General features: G+C 45.6%; 1 protein-coding gene across 1 annotated transcript in view; it reads left to right on the forward strand.

Annotated features, from left to right (window-relative positions):
• The window catches only part of LOC8026358 (hyphally regulated cell wall protein 3), a 203489-nt gene that overhangs the window by 128631 nt on the left and 51430 nt on the right, over positions 1-23428 (forward strand). The window contains exon 4 of the mRNA XM_042290878.1: positions 23320-23421. Within this exon, the coding sequence (XP_042146812.1) occupies positions 23320-23421 (102 nt within the window). The remainder of the gene's footprint in view (positions 1-23319; positions 23422-23428) is intronic.

Genomic DNA, 23428 nt, shown 5'->3' on the forward strand with positions numbered 1-23428 from the left:
TTCCGCAAAATATCGGTAGACGCGCATGCGTCCACCGCCCAGTGACTCGGCACTTTTGACCTGAGCGATGAGCGCTGGGAAAGTGTATAGCTGCAGACTTCGACATCGGAACTCACGGAATGGTTTGTAGGCTAACTATCGCGTATGAAGTTCAAAAGCAAAAAATAAGATTTGAGGTACACTTAAGCTTCGCCTTTAAGATTGGGCCGCGATAGCGTTATCGGGCCCTGCGTTCGCAAAGACTTCTCATATATAAACCCGCACTCGCTCCCAAGCCGTGCAAGCGTGTGTGCCTGGTCTAGTCGGTAGCGCCACGTGTCACGTGACGTCATGCGCCACGTAACGTCACACGTGGCCGTGACGTCGTGAGCCTATCTACCCGCTAATTTTAGCGGAAAATTTTCCGCTAAAGTTTTTGGAGGAACATTTTTTGCTAAATTTGTGAGAAAACCATCGGCTAAATTTGGCGGGAATATTTTCACTAAATTTGGTTGGAAAAATTTTTCTAAATTTGACGGAAATATTTTCTGCTAAATTTGGCGGGAAAAGATTTCGCTAAATTAGGCGGAAAAATTTTCTACAGACGGCACCTGGCGGGAAAACACTCAACTAAACAGAACAGGTCCTTTCGCGATTTCTGCTCGTCTCTTGTGGCCTCCGCGATTGCATGTTGTAAGCGGTTGGCGCGGTGGAACAGTTGTTCCGGTCTCTGTTGTTACTATCGTATCAGCGTGTTTCCCAGGTCTCTTTGAACGCAATTCCCACGCTAGCGCGTAAACAGACATTGTGCTTTTATCAACGTTCATCAGCACCGCCGTCCTCCCATCGTTTTCCCGAAGAAGGTCAATCGTCTGGAAGCTCGCTTACGCCGACACATCACCGCCTGTATGAAACGTAGTGCATAAGTATCGGGGCAAACTATTTTGAGTCTCCAATGCCGGCCTGCTGAAACCCGAGCGTTGTATGTTGAGCCGGCACATGGCACGGCACGACCTGCTTTAAACCGCCATATCTGCCCGATAGTGGCGACCCCTATAGGTCTCTGGAGTCGCGAATAGGTAAATTCACCGAAGTGCGAGCTCTCGCTCGTTCCTTACGCAGCCTGGCGTCAAAGGCGAACACGGGCCATCCGCGAACGGGGCCACGCGACGACGCTCGCTCTCAGTATTCCGCCGCCGCTTCTTGTCGATCGAGACTCGTGATCGGCGACTTAACAAGGCCGATGAATCGGGTGGCACCGTTGGATCCCCGAGTGAGCAGACACCCTCGCGCGTCGCTGGCCGCCACCGCGGTTTCCACGCCGCTTCCCTCTGCATAATTGCTCGCTCGGTCGGGACCGCTCGAGGAGATGCGGTGGCACCGGGCGGCTTTGAGGTGATGGATGAAAGAGCCCGTACCCTCTGAACGCGGGCGAAGAGGTGAGAGGTGACGATGGTTCGCTCTTGGGCCGCGTTGTTGGGGGCCTCTGCATTAAGACTAATGTTCTCGTCAAAAATTCTAAATATCCTCTTCTCTAGAACCAGGTGTGTAGGCCACACATTAAATACTGGCTTACACTATAGCTTGCCTATATTCTTCCGTTTATGGTAGGGCACAACTCAATGTTCTCTGTAGGGTGGTGGCATTTTTCGTGGTACCCGATGCTGACAGCCCGCGCTTGCCAGAAAAATACAAAGAAATAGCCGGAAGCAAAATACCAAGAGCTCGTTCCGGGAAACACTCTTCAACCTGCTTCACAAAAAAAAAAAAGATGTTTTGCGAGCAAAGTAGCCAGATATCATCATCCTAAGCAAAGCGCACATGAAGGCACCTTAGTTTACACATTTTCGTTCGTGTGTGATCGATCGAGTGACGTCATGTGCTGACGTCGTGATCCTTGTGAGGCGCTACAAGACGCGCTGTTGATGATGCTGACGCAAGGTAGACGGTGCTGCGTGGATCCACCAGTGGCATAACACTGGCTAGGTGGCGCAAGCCGCCGCCCGATTCAAGGGGTTCAACCTCCCCCATTCATCCATCCATCCATCGATCCTGTGATGACGTTTCAAGGAGGGGGGGGGGGGGGGGGGGGGGAGGCGCTGGCCTTGCCTATTTTTCGGACGTAACAATGGTCGTGGTTTTAAAAATGTGACGCCAGGCGCACATCATCCTAGGTGTGTTGGTCTGCTACGGGAAGAGCTACAATGTATGCGCTATATTTTGTCACGTCATTGGGTGTGGCGCGTACGCGTTACCATTTTGTTTACCTTTGTAAGAGTTAAAGGCGTCAAATTTCGTGGTGCTGGCACTTGGACCGACAAGACGAGCGCCTCAAACGCTTTGCACCGAGGGATGTGTCTACAGGCTGTGTCGGCTACGTGCGATCAGTGCGTGAGACTCATTCTCATGGCTGGCTGTGACTTCGATAAACGTTACTATTATGGTAACTGTGACTTCGATTGTCTTGTGAATGTGACTGCGCATATCTCTGCGTTGGCGCCTCGCAGTAGCCTGTTTCCCTGCTCCTATCGTGAGATCCAACCATCTTTTTTTTATAGTTTGCTGCCCATTACTCGTACACTCCGGCCAACACGAGTTGCCCTTCCAGTGGACCATACGTCCATCCTAAATCAATGTAAATAAAGCCCAGTGTCTTGAAGCAGCTAAAGTTAAGCTCTTTAAAGATGGCGAATACCTTTCACGTTCAATGTTTCGCAGGTGGTGTTTATTTCTTGTGTGCACAAACGGTCGCGGTTTTGCCATTGTTTAACTGTTGCCATTCTTTTAAAAAGCTGACAGTATCAGTTAATGAAAAAAGAAAATCCCACAAGCAAAGGATTTTTTTTTTATGCTGGGCCAGGATGGGTGGGAAAAATGTGACGAAATGGTACATCAAGTGGCTACTTTCTGGGGCTACTTTATTGTGCAAACACGTGTTTGTACACCATGTAGAACATTATTTCGGTACCTCATGAACGTATACTACGAATTTTAGAGAATGCTATATAGAAGCTATATACAAATAGAAACACCCAAAGGCTTGTAAACTATGTACAAAAAGAAACACAATATAGCGCAATCAGTCACTATTCCTGTTTGAAGGTGGTAGGATCCACTTGCAGTGTCAAACCCTCAACTCTTCGGCCCTCTGACCAAGTCGACCCCGTGTCCTCCAGTGCTCCCGGCTTAATGAAGCACAACTTAGCAGTTCCTGTTGCGCTGTATGTAGTGTTAGGTTAAGCCACTTTTGATGAGCCCTGTAGCTTGAGCAACCTTTAGTCTGTGATGCTCTAAACCTAAAGGCCACCACTTGTGCATGCTTCCTCAAGGATTGCCTTGTATGCTGCTTCCATGTGAGCTTTTGCATTTTGCAGAGATTCTACCGGTGCACCTTTCCAAGCCCCTCAAATGTTTCTGGAGCACCTTTACTTGCTTAAGAGCGCACCAGAGGAAATTTGATCCGATTGTCAGGGAGTGTAAAGTTCAGTTTCGCAGTATGAAGTTTATGCGCGAACCCAGCGAGCAAAAGATCACTATAGTGGAGAGAGTGAAAACCTGCTGCGCCATGTCCTAAAGGGCTCATGAAACTGAAAAAAAAAAATACGTCGAGCAATCTCTGTGTGGGTAAAAAAAAAGCAGTTTTATATGTCTTGCAAATTTAACAAACAAGTTCATTGCTTTCTGTATTCGCAGCAGTCATCACAAGAATAATTAAGTTCATTCTAGGCATCGACTTCAAAACTTAACCATGTTTAAATTCCCGCGTATTACGTCACAAGTCACGTAACACAGGTGAAACCACGGCCATTCCCTTGCTACATCCGAAAAATCGCTCCCTGTCTTCTTGATGATATTGGTTGTGACCCCTTCTAATCGCTTACGTCATCAAAAACCCCCTCTTCTTATAACCTTTGGGCGATTTAAGGGTGTACGAGGGGTATATGCAATAAATAGAAATGTCGCGAACCTCCGAAGGTTCGAAATGTTTCCAACGTTTTAAGTTTTAATCCACAAAATTCAAAACTTTCCTGTTTTTTTTTTTTTTTTTTTTTTTTGAAAGATTGAGTTTGGCAATTTTAAAGTTTGTTCAAGTTCCAGAATTTTCACGGTTTTACATTTCTTTCAAGAACGAGCTCGCGAAGTTCCAATTTCAGTTAATCAGTTCATTAATTCTATTCAATACATAACAGTAAGCAAAACGAAACATACCTTAAAAGCTAATAATGGCGGAGGTGGCACTCGGAAAATGTATTGCCTTTAAATTTGACCGGTATATAAGGAGCAGTCGACACGGTCGTATTTTCGCAGTGGTACATGTGCTTCACGACGCCTGTATTTGTTGTTTCTATTTGAACACTGTACGTGGCAGCCTGAGGACGTGACAGAATGTCTTTTAACATGAACAGCAGAACACTTTTACTTAGGCGGATTCTGTAGTGACATCATCCTGCGGGAGAAGAAAAGTCGTCTAGCCAGTCTGGAAGACGCCTCAAGTGCACAGCCAGGGGACATCGATCGAGGGACTGCCGTCGTGACGTGTGCTGCTCAGAGTGCAAAGGCAAACACGCTACGGCTGTCTGCAACCCTGACTATAAACCCAAGAAGGGTCTGACCGAAAAGAAGAATACCAAGATGCGCGCTGCAACCGACGAGTTATTTGTTAGTCAAGTGGAAACGCAGGCCTGCAGACTGTTCGAGCTTGGTTGTTGAACGATAGCCAATCGTGCTACGTTAGAGACGTCTTCGCCAACTGCAGTAAAAAAAATTGAAAAGAGAAGATGTGTCCCAGAAGTTGGGTTTACGTACCTTAAAGGGATGGTGAACCGAACAGTTCAGTGTCTGTGATAAGCGGCGCACTATCTTTCCATGAGTCAGCAGCCGCCGGTGTGCGCGAGCATTTGCAACGAAATCGCCGTCATCATATCCCCCATTCGAACTTATTAAGCGTGAATGGGGGATATGATGACGTCATTTTCGTTGCGTGTGCTCGCGCACACCAGGGGTTGCCGACTCATGAAAAGATAGTGCGCCGCTTTATTAAAGACACTGAGATGTCCAGTTCACTATCCCTTTAAAGGGATACTGAACCAAAATTTCGAGCTCACAAAACATGACTGAACAGATATGCGGGACGCTGCAAAACCCAAAAACATCACTCATACAGAGATATCTAACGAATCGCCGTATCTTCGGAAAAGTAGTGCGCGATTGAACAAGGTCGACGAGGCCGACGAGACAAGTCACGTCATGATTCCCATTCCATCTCCTCCCTGCTACGTCCCGTCGAGCTGGTGAACCAAGGCCGTAGCGCTCCCAGTGGTTTCGTCACAATGTCGGAGAAGGAAGACCATGGCGCAACTACGTAAAACAAATATCGGGTATCCACGTGAAAAAAAAAAATATTTTTCCTTGTCGAGCGGCGTGGTGGTGTTCGTGCGCGTTTATCCGACATTAATATACGTTTTAAAAGCGCAGTCTTGTTCAATTTCTCACATACATTATATAAACGTAATGTACAACGCGTTACCAAGGTTGAAAGTGCCAAATTTATATTCATGAATATCCCCGTAATCGCAGGACTGCGTGCAGTTCCGCAGCTCCCCCGCACTTTTCGAATGAACCGGCTCCGATGTAACATTTGCTTCCCTCATACGGGCTCCGATTCTGGTAAATGTACGTTGTGTGTGAGCTTCTGACTGTCTGAAAAGGAACGCTGAGACATCTCAGAAGGGAAGGGAACCGAAAAAAAATCCAGTCATCGCCGCAGGGAGCACACACGAGCAAGAGATAGGTCGGCAGCGTTAAGGCCTTTCGTCCCGCACTGTTGCCGTTTCACTCGTGTGTGGTTCTTTTGAAACTTCTTTCCTTCTTCCCGTCGTTTGTCTGTCGTCACTGCAGTCTCGGGTAGTTTTTTTTTGTGTGTGTGTTCGCTTGATACTACGGCATTTTCGTGGATTTGTGGAACAATCCCTGCTACGGTTTGAGTGACGTGTGTGGCAACTAGTCAACGACGACACTGGTCGATTATCGATAGACCTCTTTCTCGACTGAGAGAGACTTCTTGGAGTTCGTGTTCAAATGTTTTCGTAAAGGATATTGTGGGACGAATGGATACGATCGACAGGTGAGAAACAACTAATTTACGGGTTTTCTTGGTCATGTAAGACGCGAGTAAAGTGCTGCAGTCGTTTTTGTTTTTTTTTATGTTTTTTTTTTTATAGAATGGAATTTTGTTTTTCGTTGTTATCCTTGTGCAGTTCCTTTGACATTTGTAAATATGCGTGGTAATATTCTAGTTTTCTCTGGAAGGTGAATAACAAGTTTGTGTGATCATTGAAAGTGCGTTGTTTGTTCTTCTGTGTTTATTTATACCACGGATGGGCAGTATTTCAAATACAAGTATTTGAAATGCGTATTTCAAATACTTTGAGTATTTTGCATTTGTATTTAATTACAAATTGAGGAATTTATTTGACATGTGCATTTAAATACTAAAACATGGGTATTTCAAATACAATTGTAATTAAATACAATTTTGTGGGCGAAAATACATCTTGTTTTTATGGATGTGGTTGTTAGATACAGTCTCCGTCCTTTATTCGACCGTGGGGCTTTTTTTCCTTTTCTCCTCCGGCTTTATTTTAAAGGCACTGTCCAGAGCAGGAAGAAAACTACGTTCTGCACCGAATGCAGTGTCTCTCAATCAAGCACAAGCGTTTAGTGACTGTGATTACGGTGCTAGTCCAGGGCAAGAATAGTGACGAAATCGATGTTCACAGGCAGACTGGCTAAATAAGTGCCTGTGACAACTTGTGATGCTTTCCAGCCTGATTTCCACCCATATTTTTGCCTGGAACATTCTAAATGCGCGGGTCGTCCAGATTTTCGTAACCGGTGCGAGTTGCAACAATAAAAAATTCTCTAGCTAGTGCTGCGCGTCTTGGTCGTCTCAGCTCTTTGTTGGTCTATACCAAAATGTAATCGACAAAAAGAAGCTGCTTGAAGCTCTGTACTTTTTTTACCTATTACGTCCAAGCTGATTACATTTCTTTTTGTAATCGCCAAACAAAAAGACCGTGAATGACAATTTTACTGGGGGAAATTTTTAAAGCGGGAATCTTTGAACGTGTAAAGTGTCTTGGCGGATTTGAAGGCGAAGCAAGACAGTAGATAACCTCTAAGGAGCGAACAACCGATGGCTTTGGATGGTCTCTGACCCTGCATTTTTGTTGGAAACAACTATTAATATTTTAACGTTCCAGACAACGTTTAAGTTGAAAGACCAACGTTTTCTCGCCTATTTCCCACATTTTTCGCCCCTGTATTTTTCACCTTGAATGTTTTATTAAAAATGACTGCTAAACATGTCTCCAAATTTTATTTCGTGTCAGACTAATCGAGCATCATGGCGACATTTAATTGTTTTCTCTTTTTTGTTGTAAAATTAACTTTAATGGGAAGCCTGGCAAGAGAAGTTATTTTGGTGTGTAAACAGGGTCAGTGCTAGTTTATCGATTCTTAGTACCACAATGCGACAAGTATTTGTTTTACAATATGTTTCGAAGGTGGGGATTTCGCTCCAAACAGTATTTTGCCTAAGTAAAACTAATTCCGTTAGGATTGCATCATATTCGCTCCTTTGAGAGGGCCTACTGTTCCCAATGTTCCCAACGAGGGAATGGCAACGTCAACGCTATCTATACAAGACAAGGAGTTTATATTGAAAGCGGACGAAAAGCCTAAGTAAACACTGTCTCATTGTAGTTGTTGTTGTTGTTTTTGTTTTTGTTGTTGCTTTAACTTCTGGGAACTTAACAGCGACATGCAGGCATCATTTCGTTCTTGCGAAGTCACACTTTACTGTCATAAGCGTTTTGATAATTCGCAGAACTGAACTCGACCCGTGTAACCCTTTCATGGGAAAGTTTCACCGCGACCCGTCCGTCATCCTCTCCGTTCGCCCTTCCGCGGAGACGGTCGTACAGACTGCACTAATCGAAATTTTATATTCCGCTCACATATAATTTTTAGGCGGGGAACCCACTTGTCGTTTCCTGTGCGCCGGGGGGCAAGATTTTGTCTTGTTGTCTTGCTCGCAATCGCGCCACCCAACACCCGAAACCCGCCGCGGCAGAAGCTCCCCTGTGACTACGGCCACCGTGGGAAAACAGCCGATCCTCGTGGCTGATAAGAGGCACGTATTTTTACACCGTTCTTCGGGGACGTCCGCCGCTGGCGCGTCCGCAATACGTGCATCATGGACCAAAGGGCAGGCTGGAAGACCGCTGAACATATATCAGGCGTCGTAGACGCACTCTGACCCGTTGGTTCACGACCAAACTAACTAACCAACTGTCGAGAATGCGCAACTTCATCTCCCAACCTTCGTCCAGAAGAACTAATTGTATCCTTGGAGTGGGATGGGATGGTCCACTGTTCGATGTCGGTCCAGCTTGGAGAGGTGCCCGTGTGTCGCATCAACCGCTTTTTCCGGCGTCGAACGGAGGACAGTTCCGGCGATCTAGGCCCAACGCCTCGTAATTATACTCGTTTCAACTTACGGTTGACCACGGAGCACGCTACGAGCCCCCTAAGCCAATCCAATACCTCGTGAGTGCCACGTGACCTTCTGGAGGAGCGCAGCGACGCGCGTAGTCACGTGATACATTCACGGTGCCGGATTGGCTGGGATGGCTCGTGGCGTTCGCTGAGGTCCACCATAAGTTGAAACGGAGTATAGGTCTAACGTCTTGTGAACAGCCCGGCTCGGAACCGCCTCCCGATGAGCGTTCGACCATAAACGGCGGTACGGAGCAGATCGAAGGCATGAATCGGCCGTCCGTCCGTCCGCCGCTAGCTTCTCCGTCTTGCTGGCCGACCGTAATCGCGTGCGAGAAGCGCGTGGTAGTCGTCTCGCGAGTGCGCTCAGCTGTGTGTGCTTGCTTGCTCCGCGACGACGGCCACTCAAGGACGTGGCCGGCGCACGGAAACGTCAGGCATCCTGGTTTTGCAAAACAACGCGTCAACGCGTGCTGGATTTTGCTGCTCGTGTCGCTGCTGCCGTTTGCGAAGGGACCGGCGGGAGGACGGATCGAGCGTCGGCTAGGTGTGTCTGTGTGTGTGTGTGCGTACGTGCGATGGAATGAGAAGGCCAGTCGCTCTCAGATCACCGCGTGCCTGGGATGCTCTTCGTTGAGTGGGCGTTGCACTTCTTCCAGTACGGATGAGCGACTAAGGCAAGTGTTGTCCTTCGACAAACAAACACGCTGCTTTGAGATCAGCTTGCACTCTTTCAGTTAGGAACACTAAAGCCGGAGCCACACTCCTCATACATCATACAAAAGACAGCCTGCAAACACCCGTCACCGCAATATTCGTGGTTCGAATGCTGCCTGCCAAGTTTCTCCTTAAACTCATTGCCATGCGGCATTTGAAGCACGGATCTCGTGGTGACTCGCGTTCGAATCTGTGCGCAGACTGTATCTTGTATGATGTAGTATAAGCTGTATGACCTCGGCTTACGGCGGCACTCTATCGAAGGGGTACGCTTTAAAGCACACTTAGAACAATTAAACAAGTACGCGATATTGGACAAGGTTCCAAGCACCTTAGTCTTTACAGACAATCGTATCAGATGGCTAACAGGCAAAACCCCGAAGACAAGGAGACAACCACAACACCGTCCCTCTCTTTTTCCCCTTGTCTCCGTTTTGGTTTTTCAGTGTGATCGCTGACCAGCTCGCATGCGCAGCAAGTCTTATTCGAGCTATCAAACGTCTTGGCGTCTTGATATGTCTTGACCACGCGTAACAGTCTTTCCCAGTGTTTTGAGTATTTGAAAAACGGCGTGCGAACAATGAGAAATCTACATACACCCCGCTATGGCGGTGCGTTTTCCGTGCTCTGTCCTGGTGTATGTCTTGTTATGACACCATCATTTGTCCCTCTCAAGCTTGCTGCCGGCTTCTCGTGGGTAATTCCCCAACCACATCTTGGTGATTGTGACGAAAACCGAACCTTTGTTTAGGATGACGTTATTCAGATATGTTGCGCTTGTAATATGGTCAGTCATTTTGTGCCACGCATGCACACTGCATGAAAGGTACACAATGCGCAACGTTCATACGAGATAATCGAAACACTACCAAGTGGTGTGAGATTTGAAGCGCTGGAGGTCAGACACTATACACCAACTCATGTTTACAAACAAACCGGAGCGCCCCTAGCGGACGCCACCGGCGCCGCGCATGCGCGGTGAATGGTGGGCAAGAAGCCCGCCGTCGCCCATAAACAAACCATTGAATTGCGTTGTTTTCGGCGTCGGTGGGAGTCCCCGTGCTCTTTTTCGCGTTGGAATTGTTGATTCTACGTCCTCCTAACTATGTCTGACTACTTGAGCGGCTTCAGCAAAATTAACGAGGCAAAACTTTGCATGAATAATGTGACTTGCGGCGATCCATTTGACGTGGACGCCGCAGAATGGGCGCTAAAGCCTGATTCGCACGATGAGATTCTGCTCGCTATTTTCAGTCGCGACGTCGCTCGGGCTGCAAAAGCGTGGATCGTAGCTGAGATGGTGGATGTCGATACTTAGAACCGCAAGTAGAATCTAGCATTATAAATCGGCGATGGCCACCGGTAACAATAATCAACATCTTCTTGCATTTACTGTTTACACTTCTTACCCTAACCAACCTTCAACAGTGTTTTGAGGCCTGCACTTAGTTCTTAACGCAATTACCGGGTCAACGTTTGGCTTACGGGTCGCTGTCGTTTGAACGAGCTGACGACAAAAAGCAGACAAGTTTGAAAGAGCAGACGACAGTCCGAACGCTTACGGCAAGAAGCACCGCGTCCCGCGTCAACAAACCATTGGAATGTCACGTTGTTGGCGTCTGTGCGAGTCTGCAAACTGTTTTTCGCGTTAGAATTGTCTATTCTACGTCCTCATGACAATGTATTACCACTTTAATCGCCTGAGCGAAATTATCAAGGCTCGTTACACCGCTTAACTTTGCGTAAATAATTTGACGTGTGGCGATTCATTCGCGTGAACGGCGGAGAATGGACACCAAAACCCTGATAAGATTCTTCTAGATATTTTCGGTCGCAACGTCGATCGTGCTGCAAAAGTGTAGAAGGTAGCGGCGATGATCGACTTCGATACTGAAATTCAGAAGCGGCACCAGACCAAGCATCACAAGTTGGTGATGGCCACTGGTACCAATGATCAACATCTTGTATCTACTCTTTACACCGAGCCTATACATAAGTCTTTTGAGGCCTGTAATTACTTCTTATTGCAATCACCGGGTCAAAGTTTGGTCTCAGGGCCGCTTTTGTTTGAACGAGCAGACGACAAAAAGCAGGCCCGAAAGAGCAGACGAAAGTTCGAACGATCATGCGGCCGTGTGAATTTGAAGACGCACTGAACCCGCGGGTGGCCCGGACAACTTGGCGGTTTTTTCTCGTTCATGTTGGAACAAAACAAATACATCTGCCGACCACAAAGCGTTGCTCGCGCAAGCAGTCGTAGTTCGACAGCGTCTGGTTTACCCTTTTCACGGCTACTATTCACGTACTCGGACGAACGGAGCGGGCAGAAACACATGAAAACTGATCTTCGAACCTTTCCAGACACTTTTGGTACAGTCCCCGTCGCAGCATTTTGACGAGAACGCAGGTTTTTTGTCTGGTTTAACCGAAAAGAACACAAGAATGCATGTCTCGCACGGCGACTTCTGCCCACCAACCCAGACCGGAAGTGCGACCGACGCGCCACCACCGCGGCGTGACGTAGGAGAGTTGAGTTGGTGTATAGACGTTTTCTGTTTCCTGCTGTTTTCAGTCACATGGGTTCTGTATCTGGTATGCGGGACGAAAACAAATAATAAAACATTTTAACCTTGAATGTGTGAGAAAATATAGGTGAGGCAAAACAAGAATGTGTGCACATCACGCATTTTTTGTGAACACCTTCCAGCGGCGTGGAGAGATCAGATCGATGTTTTGCCGCATACCAGAAGTGACGCCATTCAAGATGGCTGCGCCCTTGTGGAAAAGGTCTATAAGATAAGAGATCATTCGCAAACTGTTTACACAATTGTGTTGAAACAAAAAATGGTATAATTACACAAAACAGGTGTCCAAACGAATAGCATTAAGCTAAATCAACCCAAACGCATGAAACAGTGACTTCAAAGGCGTAAAGGGGCTTTTACAAATTTTGTATGCCTTGATCACATGCGCGCAAGCTGAAAGGCAGTCGTTGCGAAGATAGAGATTTTAAGGTGTTTTAGGAATTCTTCTGTCCACAGTTCGCAGAGTGGCAGTAGAAATAAAGCGCCGTGTATACAGTACCTGTAAGCTGCGTCAACACATGAAGTACACCAGAGAAATCATGGCGTACAATTACGGGCACCTGATTCCCTCTGTAGGTTACGTTTTGAAGGTGCGTAATTCTTGATTAGCTGACCTGGTTTCTTCGGTTTTCTTTTTTCTTTTTTTCTTTTTCAAAAGCAAACTACCAGAGCCTCGTTTTTTTTTCAGCAGCGAACTTATTTAATATTCAAAATGTTTGTTTCTATAAAATATATGTTATTTCTTAAGCTAGGTACGAATAATTTAAATTTTTGTTTAAGAAGAAAGGTCTTGTCATTCTGAATATGATTAAGATCAGGATTAAAATCGGTTCGCTCATTTTAACAACTCGGTGATTTGCAATAAAAATATATTGCTGATATGTTCTCTTCAGCAGGCCCTGCAAAGAGAAAATATCTATTAAATAACAACCGCCTTGGCGCGAAGCGTCTTTCCGTGGCAAGCGCGAGAAAGTGATGACCAGTGACGACATTAGTATCCAGTAACCTGATTGGTTGATAAGTGCACGGGACTGCTTCTGGCCCCTTGAAACGTGTGCCTTCTTTCCCTAAAAGTCCCGGAGAATGTGCGGGTTGCTTGCATCCTCATAGCAGCTCGAAAACTAGCGCTCCCTAATGAACCAGTATCTCTTGTCTGCATTTCAAACGCCTAGCATTTCGGCTCTGTGATCTAGTTTAACTGCATCAGCAAGAAAACATTGACCTTGATTCATATTTATCCGGTTCCTCCGATAAAAATGTTTACCGCGATAATTTAATAATAATTATTTTCGCTAAACTAAAAAAAAAAACTTCTACGTAATTCATGAAAGTTTATTGTTGTTGTAGACAGGATGCAAGCTCATTTGAATGAATGTCACTTACAATGTCTCAGGTTTTGACGGCATACAAACCTTTAACGGGTTGTTCTTATTGGAGTTATAAAACAATATAATGCGTAAAGAATTCCCAAGGCCTTCGAACGTTGTAAGCCGTCAATGCATCGGGGTCACTCCAAACGGGAACATACAATGACCCCCGCCAAAACTCATTTTGAATGTCCAGCGCGCAAGTACTCAACTGCATAACTAATCGTCTTTCTAAAGAGCCTTTCCGTAGCTACTTAGAATGCCTGGCGACATGCGGGTCGCATCCTGCAGCAAACTCAGTTGCGAAGGAAAGACAGACCGGTAAAGACATTCGCAGCTGATAAAGAGAAAGTTATTGCTTTTGCCCCCGAGGCCACCATTTCGTCAGTCGCGCCGCTGTGAGCAATCGCGAGAGTCGCAGTACCATTGCCAGACGTTCTACACTTTGTTTCACCATTTACGAGACGGTGAGGCCAATCAAAAAGCGCCAAAAGTGCACCGTCATTGCATTTGTCAACGTAGGAGTCCGTTATAACCGGCTAAACCGATCAAGCCCAGCGAATGCGGTGTGACCTTGCGTTTGATGCGTACACGCGCGTCTGATGTTTCATTGAGCTGTGGAACGCTCAAAGATCATTTCACAGCCCAGTGAAAGAGATGGCAACAGAAAGAGGGCGATTATTGAATAATATACAGGGTGTGTGTATGTGTGTGTGTATTTTTTTTAAGCTTAACGATTTTGTTTTAAAATACCTGTGAAAGCTACACTTATGCGGTTTGTTTAGGTGAGTTATACGGCCAGGGGGACATAGTATATGGGGATAATCATAACGATCAGTCGGCTAATTAATTAAAAAAAATTTAATTAACGTTTTAAGTAGCCAAAATAGTCTTATGGTTCCAAATAAAAAATTGCTGAGCGTCGTTCAAAATCCCTAAATCAGTAATTTTTAGAAAGACTGAGCGCGTGAGAAGCGCAGTAGTGCGCTAAAGTTACCACTCATGGAGCAGGTACTAGTAAAGGCTGACAGTTGCGGTAAGGCGCCCGCGCGATTTTTCCGTCTCTTATCTAGTCCCAGCCTTGTACCTGCTCCACGAGTGGTAAGTCTAGTACAATACTACGCTTCTCACGCGCTCAAAGTCTTTCTAAAAATTACTGATTTAGGGGTTTTGGACGACGCTCAGCAAATCTCTATTTGGAACCATGAGACTATTTTCACTAATTAAAAAGTTAGTTAACAATTTTTAATTAATTAGCCGACTGATCGTTATAGTTAGGTCCCCCTGGCCGTATAACTCACCTGAACAAACCGCATACTAAGTGTAGCTTTCACAGCTTTTTTTTTTTAAACAAATATGTTAAGGTCAAAAAAGAGAACACCCTCTATAGTGAAAGAAAGTACAAAGGGATTTACAATTTTTTGTTTCTGCGTATATTTGTTATCTAGAGGTCAGCTCCTATGTTTAGCTTCCCGGCAGGCTCCCCCTGGAGCAAAGTGCCTTTGCACCACCTGTGGCAGCTTCTTCATGCTCTGTTGGAACCACTCTTTGGAAGGGCCTCACACCCACGCCTGGACAGCTCTTTCCAGCGTATTAATGACCGCAAAACTGCGTCCCCGTTGAGTTTTTTTTTTTTTTTTTTTTTCATGCCACCCAACATCTGATGACCACTGGGCGACCGGTAAAGCCGCACTCATCCGCGACCAAACGTCCGACTCAGACACCGCGGCAATCACGGCCTCGTGTGAATGCATTCGAGGCAGTGGCGGGGTTGGTTGGATTTGGTCGTCTTCCTGAGATGCCGTAGGATCAGTCTGACATTTGGTCGTGCATACGTATGACCTGACCGGTCCCCCAGTAATTTCATTTGTTAAATGACATTTAAAAAAAAACTAGCGAGGACGTTGTTTTGCAGTTTTTGGTAAGATGGAAGGCAGCTGTCTAGGTGTGGGTGTGAGGCACTCCCAAAAAGTAGATAATGCAGGGCATGGCAGAGGCTGCCACACAGTTGATGCAAGGGCATTCGACTCCTGGGGGATACTTCAAGAAGGTGAAGACCTCGAAATATGTTTTCACATGACGGACTTGTCCCCGGCCATAGCGGATTTCAACTGGAACATGGCGAAATCCGCCATGTTCCAGGCAAAAAAAAGGACGCAAAACAAGAGAGATGGTCCACGGACCACAGGAACGTGTCCGGGGACAAGTCTGGGGACTTTAGAAATTATATGTATCATCTGTGCAAACGTCAAAATAGGTCCGCGGACCTAACGTGCGACGGTTATTGAGAATTTAAATCCGTTTTATTGTCACTTTTTTTTTTGGTATGACGAGGTCCATGCTAAGTCCGCAACCCTTTTTTTCCCCCCTTTTTTTTTCCTTTTTTTTTACGGACTATTTTAAGCGTTCGTTCACGTGGCTCTTGCTTGGCTGTATTTTATGTAACGGTTGACACTAACTGACACTTCATTGAACCGAATGTGTTTATATGCTCTTTCTTGTAATTACTGTCTACGTCCTTGCCGCGTGAAAGGAAGTTTAAAAAAACTACGATGTGTCATGGCCTTTTGTATTGCTAAATGCGGATATATATTTTTTAATATTTCAAAACAGGAGCCCACTTCGACTAAAACATGCACCAATTCAAAATAAAATAAATACGGACGGCAAAAGTAGTTCCCTAAAATCCCCAAGCGATATCATAATATGTCTATGCAAGCCCGTAGTCACAGGTAACAATGAGCGCCAATACAACAACGCTGAATTGTGTGGTCCTTCTTGGCTCTCAAGATAAATAGTGAAACGTGGAATATACATTTTATTTCGGACAAAAGACTTAGATTTTATTTTATTTCGGACAAAGTCCTTAGATTTATTTCTCTTCTTATTTCATTTTATCCGAAAATTATTCGTATCGCGTTCTTAAGATAATATTTATTTTGATTTAACTCGATTATATATTAAACGCAAATACTAACTGGGAACCAAATGTGCAATGTGTTCAAAAATAAAATGCCGTAAAAGCTTATTGACTTTGTTGATCGATAATTTCTGTTCCTAAACATCTTTATCGCTTTGGAGCATTAAGATTTAGGCGTGATAGAGTACATAGCTATTTATTCTCGGGTGGTCTAGGTGACGTTTAATCACTTCCATATTTTTATGTGACACCAAATAAAACGTCTCTCGTGTCATTTTCAAATATGGTCCACCACTATTCTTCCAAAATTATCAACCACGTTATAAAAACAGTTGTGCCTCGAAGCATCCGGTAATTTTATTGAACGCATCTGTGCGCAATTTTTATCTGGAGGTTGAGTATTCCTTTCCATTTTTCTGTCGCGTTCTGGGCACTTCCCAGGCGAGCCTAACGCGCGAAACACATGTACGACGAAAACCTTCCGATCCGACGTGCGGACTGCCGGAATGACCTTGGGGGGAGAGGGTTTTCGTAGCATCGGAGAGCGTTGAAAACCCTCGCCTCCGACCGTCGTATTGCGCGGTCGGACGTCAGATCGGACGGTTTCGTCGTACATGTGTTTCGCGTTTAATGGCTTCACAGTCGGGCCTGTTGTTCCGCACAATCTGTGTACTGAAAAGCCGTGTCAATGCAGGATGCTGTCGTTTCAGCCACAACAGATCCCAACTCCGTTTCTCTGTCCGGCTGTAAAGTAAAGAGAATTTCATGAGTTAGGGCATTGTTTCGCAACTATCGCGAGCCCATTTCCGTCAGTTTTTCCACCAAACCAGCTGCTAAATCCGTTTCCTGCTCATCTTTGAAGGATTTCTATTCACCGAGGCAACGTCTGTGAGTGTACGTGCTTTTCCCAACTTTGTCCCCTCGATGGAGCGTGACTCCGGTGCAAAACGTGGCTAACATTTACTAGCGTTAGCAGCTTCTCGGAGTCTACTTCGCATTTCAGTAAAACATGACCCACCCGAGCGAGAGAAAAACAAAAGGCTGAAATATGCAGAGCGTTGTTATGGCCAGGTCCAACGTCAGCGGTGCTGCGCAACACAGTAATTATGCTAGCTATTAGCAGCCTTGTTTCGCACATGACTCGATGGGTTTCATAATAGACCTATCTCACTAAGCGTTCGTCGCATGCGTGACGCCGCCATAACTTTAGTTCACAGCAGGCAGACGGCCGTGCATGCGAGGGCTCGTGCCGTCTCGTGCTCTATACACGCGCAGAGCTCCAGCGGGGTTGTCGCATGTGCAGAAAGACTAAAGTTCCCACGATGCATTGCGGCAGCGGTGGCGTGGTCAAACTGGCCGGTGAGATCGGTCTATTGAAAGAGAGCGTGAACACTCGTCAACGTAAAACAAGGAGTCAGCAAACTGCCTTCGGGTTACTCACGACATAAGAATCCTCATCTTCCCTGTAGATGTTTGTGTATTCCCGGAGAAGCGCTCGTTGCACTCCACGAACTGGAGGCCGCGGTAGGACCTCGTCCTCGGCAGCTTGGCCATTTTTATCTTTTTTTTTTTGCTTTTTCCTCCTCTACTCTGAAGATCCGTCACTTCTTTTCATAACAACGTCTCACTTCCTCCCAGATGTTAGACAAATATAGAAGGCCAAGTAGAACTACGTGGTTTACGTGAATCAGGCAGCGTTCAATGAATTCACCGCCATGTTAGGCCCATAACGGCAGAAGCGCTGCTGTATTTCATCGCTAAGGCCAGAGCTGGCATTCTATGTCCTTGTTTCTGTAGTGATCGTATTGGAGGCACCGCAGTTGTTGGGATGCTTCCACGAGTAAAATTACAAAGAACACCGATTCGTCGCTAGGCCTCTTCATCCTTGCCTCCTTCAATGACAGATTGGTCAGACGTTGACCGGATGCAAATCGGGCGTCACGTGCGCTGCGCTGGGGACTTTCATGACAAAAAACAAATGTCGGCAAACGGGGACTTTTTGTCCCCTTTTTCGTCACGTATGTCGTCCAGTGTGTTTTTTTTTTTTTTGCTATCATTTATGTATTGCTTTCTAGAGCAAAGATAATTTCCGGCGTTTTGGGAGAGATGCCGCTTTCTCCCGTGCGATAAAAAGAGGGAGTTTTTAGGCGCGCTTCCCAAAACCAAGTGAGGAGCAGCCCCTCAAGCTGCGGTCAAAATTGCAGTGCATCTAAAGACGCGCTCCCTAGTTAAGGAGTACGCTTGGGGTGCAGCGAAAGCTCCAGCCGCAAAGTCACAACTTTGAGAGGTGCTTATCTTGTTTGCTAGGACGTGCAACGAAACCAGCAACCGAAGCTACGAGCTCGGTCTCTCAATCCCAGTGTTCTAGGCGCGTTACCAAAAAAATAAGTAACGAAATACGTTACTCGTTGCAAAATAAAGAAACGCCTTACCAACCTACGTTACCTCAAAACAAAGGGAACGCGTTACCGTTAAAAAGTAACGCACGCAACTTTGCGTCACTTTTTATTAATAAATAAACGATAACAGCGTTTCTTTTTTTTTTTTTTTTTTGCGAAAGCTTTTTTTTTTTTTTTTACTCTGGAACAAAGGCTGTGAGCGTTGGGGTCTCTCTAAAGTGGGGCTTTTTGATTGGAGAAAAGGCAAGCAAAATGTTGAAGATGAATGAAATGATTAATGACTCGGGCGCATACACTTTGTTTCAGCTTAAGTCAGATGCAGCCGACGCTACGAGCTAATGGGAGCTATCAAATAGCCTCAAGAGTGCTACTCACTGGGCCCTTTTTTGTTTACGATTGCTTCAGTGATGATAAAACACGCACAGAAACATGAGGAACACCATAATGGTACCCTTTTGACGCTCCCTGATTGGTCCTGTCAGCTCGTAGCGTGGGCTGCGTATGGACTGTGGTGAAAATAACTATAGAAACACGAAAAAAGTTGTGTATTTTTTTTTTTCAGTTTTCGGGGTAACGAGGTGTAACGAGTAATGTAACTACGTTGCCCGTCACTTGAAATAAGTAACGTATGTACGTTACCCGTTACTGTTTTGTATAAGTAACGAGTACGTTACTGAAAAAAGTAACGCGTTACCGATAACGACGTTACTTGCAACGCATTACCGCCAGCACTGCTCAATCCTCACTTCCGTTCATGGTAAGCGTGGGATTCAGCGCCGGGGCCGCCGGACTTACTGCGGACCTGCGAACATGTTCTAGTGACGTCTAGGATACGACATATTTTTTTCTGGTCCGCGGACCTGGTTTTTTTTAATCTGTCTTGTTTCTTGTAGTAAGAAAAGATTTAATTGTAAATCAATAATGTATGTTTCTCATATATAGAACTCCAGTGTCGGCGGGGGGGGGGGGGGGGGGGGGGGTTGCGCGGAATGGCGCTGAGATGCAACTTCCGTCGCATCAGCGCGTATTTTTTCCAAGATTCCAGAACGCCGTATTAGGAAAGTAAAGAAAAGAAGAAGAAGAAAAAAAACTGCCACAACGCTTATGCCGTCAAAGCATGATAAGAGCAGGAACGACGTGTTTGTATGTGAATGTCGACCTAACTTAGAATATATCTTTGAACGTAAATGGCTGGTCATGATTAACAAGTTACATCTACTGTTTTTCTCAAATGGGAAAGCTCCTCCCTTGAGCCCAATATAATGATGGTATGTATGAACTCAAATGACTTAAAATCAAATTAGGCGAGGGGCAAGTATGTGGCGAATTTTGGTGGTCATTTCTAGCAACGGCAGCAAATGGAAAAAGCTGTATGCTTGAACGGTTAGAGTTCACTCTGGCTGGAACCATGCCGTACGCAACTAGAAAATATTAAGCCACGAAACGGGAGCTTACGTTCATGATACTGTTTTTTTTTTTTTTGTTTTTTTACGAACCATTGTTTTTTTTTTGTTTGTTCTTTTACTTTTTAAAATAAATTGTATATAATTGAGCAAGGCTTGTGTACGTTCATATAAAAGTTGATTTCATTATAGAAAACAAGTGCATATTTATTACGTCAAATACTGCAACAACTAAGTGCCGGAAACAATAAAAGCTCTTTCCATTGCGTAAAAAAAAATACGCCTGAGCATGGCAGCATATTTACAGCATTCTTAGAAAGCCTCTGATAAAAATTTCAATATCAATATTTAAGCGCGTTTCTTACTTTATAGATGGTTTCATGGATATTATGTACCTCCCATTTTTACGATAGAGAGCGTAAAAACTAGCGGCGTTCGCCGAAACAAAAAGGTTTGATATTGTTTCGGTTCCCTGGTTGCATATTTCAGTCGCACTCGGCTCAAGCGACAACGACCGTTACGGGAAGGGGAGACATAAACGCCTACGCGCTAAGCGCCACCGGTAACAGGTCGGCTCGTTGGAATGTTTCAGCATGCTGTGACGGGGAAGAAGCGGAGGGAAAAAAAGACGACGACAAAATTGCCGAGGCAGAGATTTCGACTGGACAACCACCGCGACATTCTCGACACTATCAATCAACCGCCATTGTGAGGAGGGCATTAAACAACCTGACAAGGAGTGGAGGTGCGGGGTAGAAACGTACGCAGAGGTAGGGGAACGAACTGACCTCCACCGTCTGTGAGGTTGTTTGATGTCATTTTAATAGTGTTGCCGTAATGTTCCGTCATCTCCGTGGTGGAAACCGGCCCGGAACATGCCACGAACAAAAATGTTGCAGCCAATCGACACCTTGTACGGTATACACCTTTTCCACAAGGACGCAGCCACCTTCAATGTCGTCGCTTCTGGTATGCGGTAAAACATCGTTTTGATTTCTCCACGCCGCTGGAAGGTTTTTACAAAAATGCGTGATGGCCACACATTCTTGTTTTGCTTCATCCGAATTTCCTCGCATATTCCAGATTAATTTTTTTTTTTTTTTGTGTCCCGCATACCAGAAACGGAACCCACGCGACTGAGAACGACGGGAAACAGAAAGCGTCTATACCGCACATTCGGAAAACCAGAACAGTTAAAGCTGACGTTATCACAAGGTTTTAGAATAGGGGGGCCCCAATGTTCAGTTTTGCGCGTGCGCGTGGGGCCCTCTATTCGAAAACCCTCCAATGACAAAGCGTTTTGCTTGCAGTACACTTCCGGCCAGATTCCGGCATGGGGGTAACGGTAACAATATTTCGGTAACGCTATACTGAAGCATTTTTTGTTGTTGTTATCAAAAGCCTTCCCGAGTCAAATGTGCAAACGAGAAATTCCACTTGAAGCCACACAATGCAGCCGTTCCGATCATTCATGCTTGACATTTCGTGAAAGAACTGCATGAATCGCGTTTAGAGATGATACACACGAGCATTTCTAGACATCCTGCAGAAATGCTTCGTGACATTACAAACGCCAGCATGGCGCCACCGAATCTTTGCACGTGCCTTCTTCTCTCTTGCACCGTACCTTCCCGAACTTGTGGAGACAGGCCACAAGAAAGATTCCGCGTGGTTGAGAAACACCGACGTCACGTTGCCCGGACGGACACGAATTCTTAGCTTGAGTCATGATATTTTAAACACAACTCTTCGCTGCTTTCGCTCAAAATTTTAGCGACAGAATTAAACTTGTGTAAACCAACTTAGTGTGTGTGATCCAGAGCACGCTTCTTCATATTGCTAGAATTACTCTCGGATCAATATGTAATTCAAGAATTTATTTGTTTCGACTAGTAAATGACAAATATCGTGCGGTATGCGTCAGTTTTGTGTTTACCATTCTAAAGCGAAACTTCTAAAACTCACTTCAGCATTGTTCGTTTCAGATATTAAAGTAATAATAGCAAGTGTGAAAGTAAATTTTGCGAACACGAGCTTCGTTTATTCCCTGCCCCGTGAGTGGTGATCAGGTGATTGCATGTCGTGTTCTGTAGGTGATACCAAACGAAGCACAAAGATAGCGGAGGTTTTTGCGAAGAAATGGTGGAAACCTATAATCGGGAACACGCCTCATAACTAAACTTCGATAGCTATTTTGAGGTTTACCTTGGGATTTGTTTGCTTCGCAATGTGGCGACCGGACGAAACATTTTTAAGACACCACGAGAGTATTAATGTGGAAATTTGGGCCAGTTGGTTCATGATCGTAGACAAGCGCCGAAAAAAGAGACAGGGACAAGAAGTGGGATGTAAACACTGGCGCTGTTTACGTCAACTTCCTGTCCCTGTCTCTTTTTTCGGCACTTGCCCGGTCCTTGCACACGTGACCTCCGCTGTGGTCCGTGATAAAGCAGACCGGAGTAAATCAATTTTAGTTCTTTTTTTTTTTTTTTTTTTTTTTACCGCAGTGTCCGTAACACTTTAAAGGGATACTACAACGAAATTTCGGCGCTCATTTTTTGGTTTATATGTGTTCAAAGGAGCAGCATCACATCGAACATAACAATATCTTGTTAAAAAAGTCACGAAAAGGAATTTTAAAAACGAATTAAACGATTAGCAAAGAGCACCTGGTGGATGTCGCTAACGCCTCGCTTGTAATGCCCGTCTAAGAACCTTGACAGCTAGTGACGGAGGTTGTCTCGTCTCCGGCCACGACGAGAGAAGAGGGGCAGGAGGAACTCCCCTCTTCCCGAGAATGCCTTTTGTGTGTCGCAGAAGTCGCTATTGTCCCCCTAAAAGATTACAGAAGATTAACCCGTCACTCAAAATTCATACAAAAGCAGCCGCTTCGGTGGCTGGAACGACTAGGCCATCCTCTCGGCGTCAGCCTCGCCGTAGCTTTGCTCGTCTTGAGACGACCTACGTCACGATTGCGTTGGATGTCACGTGGTCTCCGCTGTGCCTTCTCCGAGCGCTTGCCAGAGTGGGCCGTTTATAACGAAAAATACAGCCACCAGGCTCAAAATACAAACGTGCGATTGTCATTTACGGATATTGTGGATCATATTCAACCTATTTTTGAACACGACGGGAATATTTCAAATTTCGTTGAAGTATCCCTTTAATCTCGCATTCGGCATCGATGTGGCGCGCAAAATTCAGGTCGACGAAATGCTATATTTAAGTACGCAAATACAAAGCGGCAAACATTAAAACAAGTCGGATAATGGCCACGGCGTCACTGGTCAGGGACGGAGACATTGTCTTTGAACACTGCAGACAGCCCGCGGCGCCGTGCAATGCCTCGTCGACTGAAGCGCGTTCCCCCTCTGCTTTGCTCTTCGGCAGTGCCTGGCCGTCCTTATCGGGCACGTGTCCAACCCGGAACTCCACGTGACGCAAGGCAAGTCCGGCAACGGCACTCTCAAGCGCGGAGCACACCACCGGCAGGTACGTG

Source organism: Ixodes scapularis, unplaced genomic scaffold (assembly GCF_016920785.2).
Source record: "Ixodes scapularis isolate PalLabHiFi unplaced genomic scaffold, ASM1692078v2 PGA_scaffold1__304_contigs__length_218370807, whole genome shotgun sequence".
Lineage (NCBI taxonomy): Eukaryota > Metazoa > Arthropoda > Arachnida > Ixodida > Ixodidae > Ixodes > Ixodes scapularis.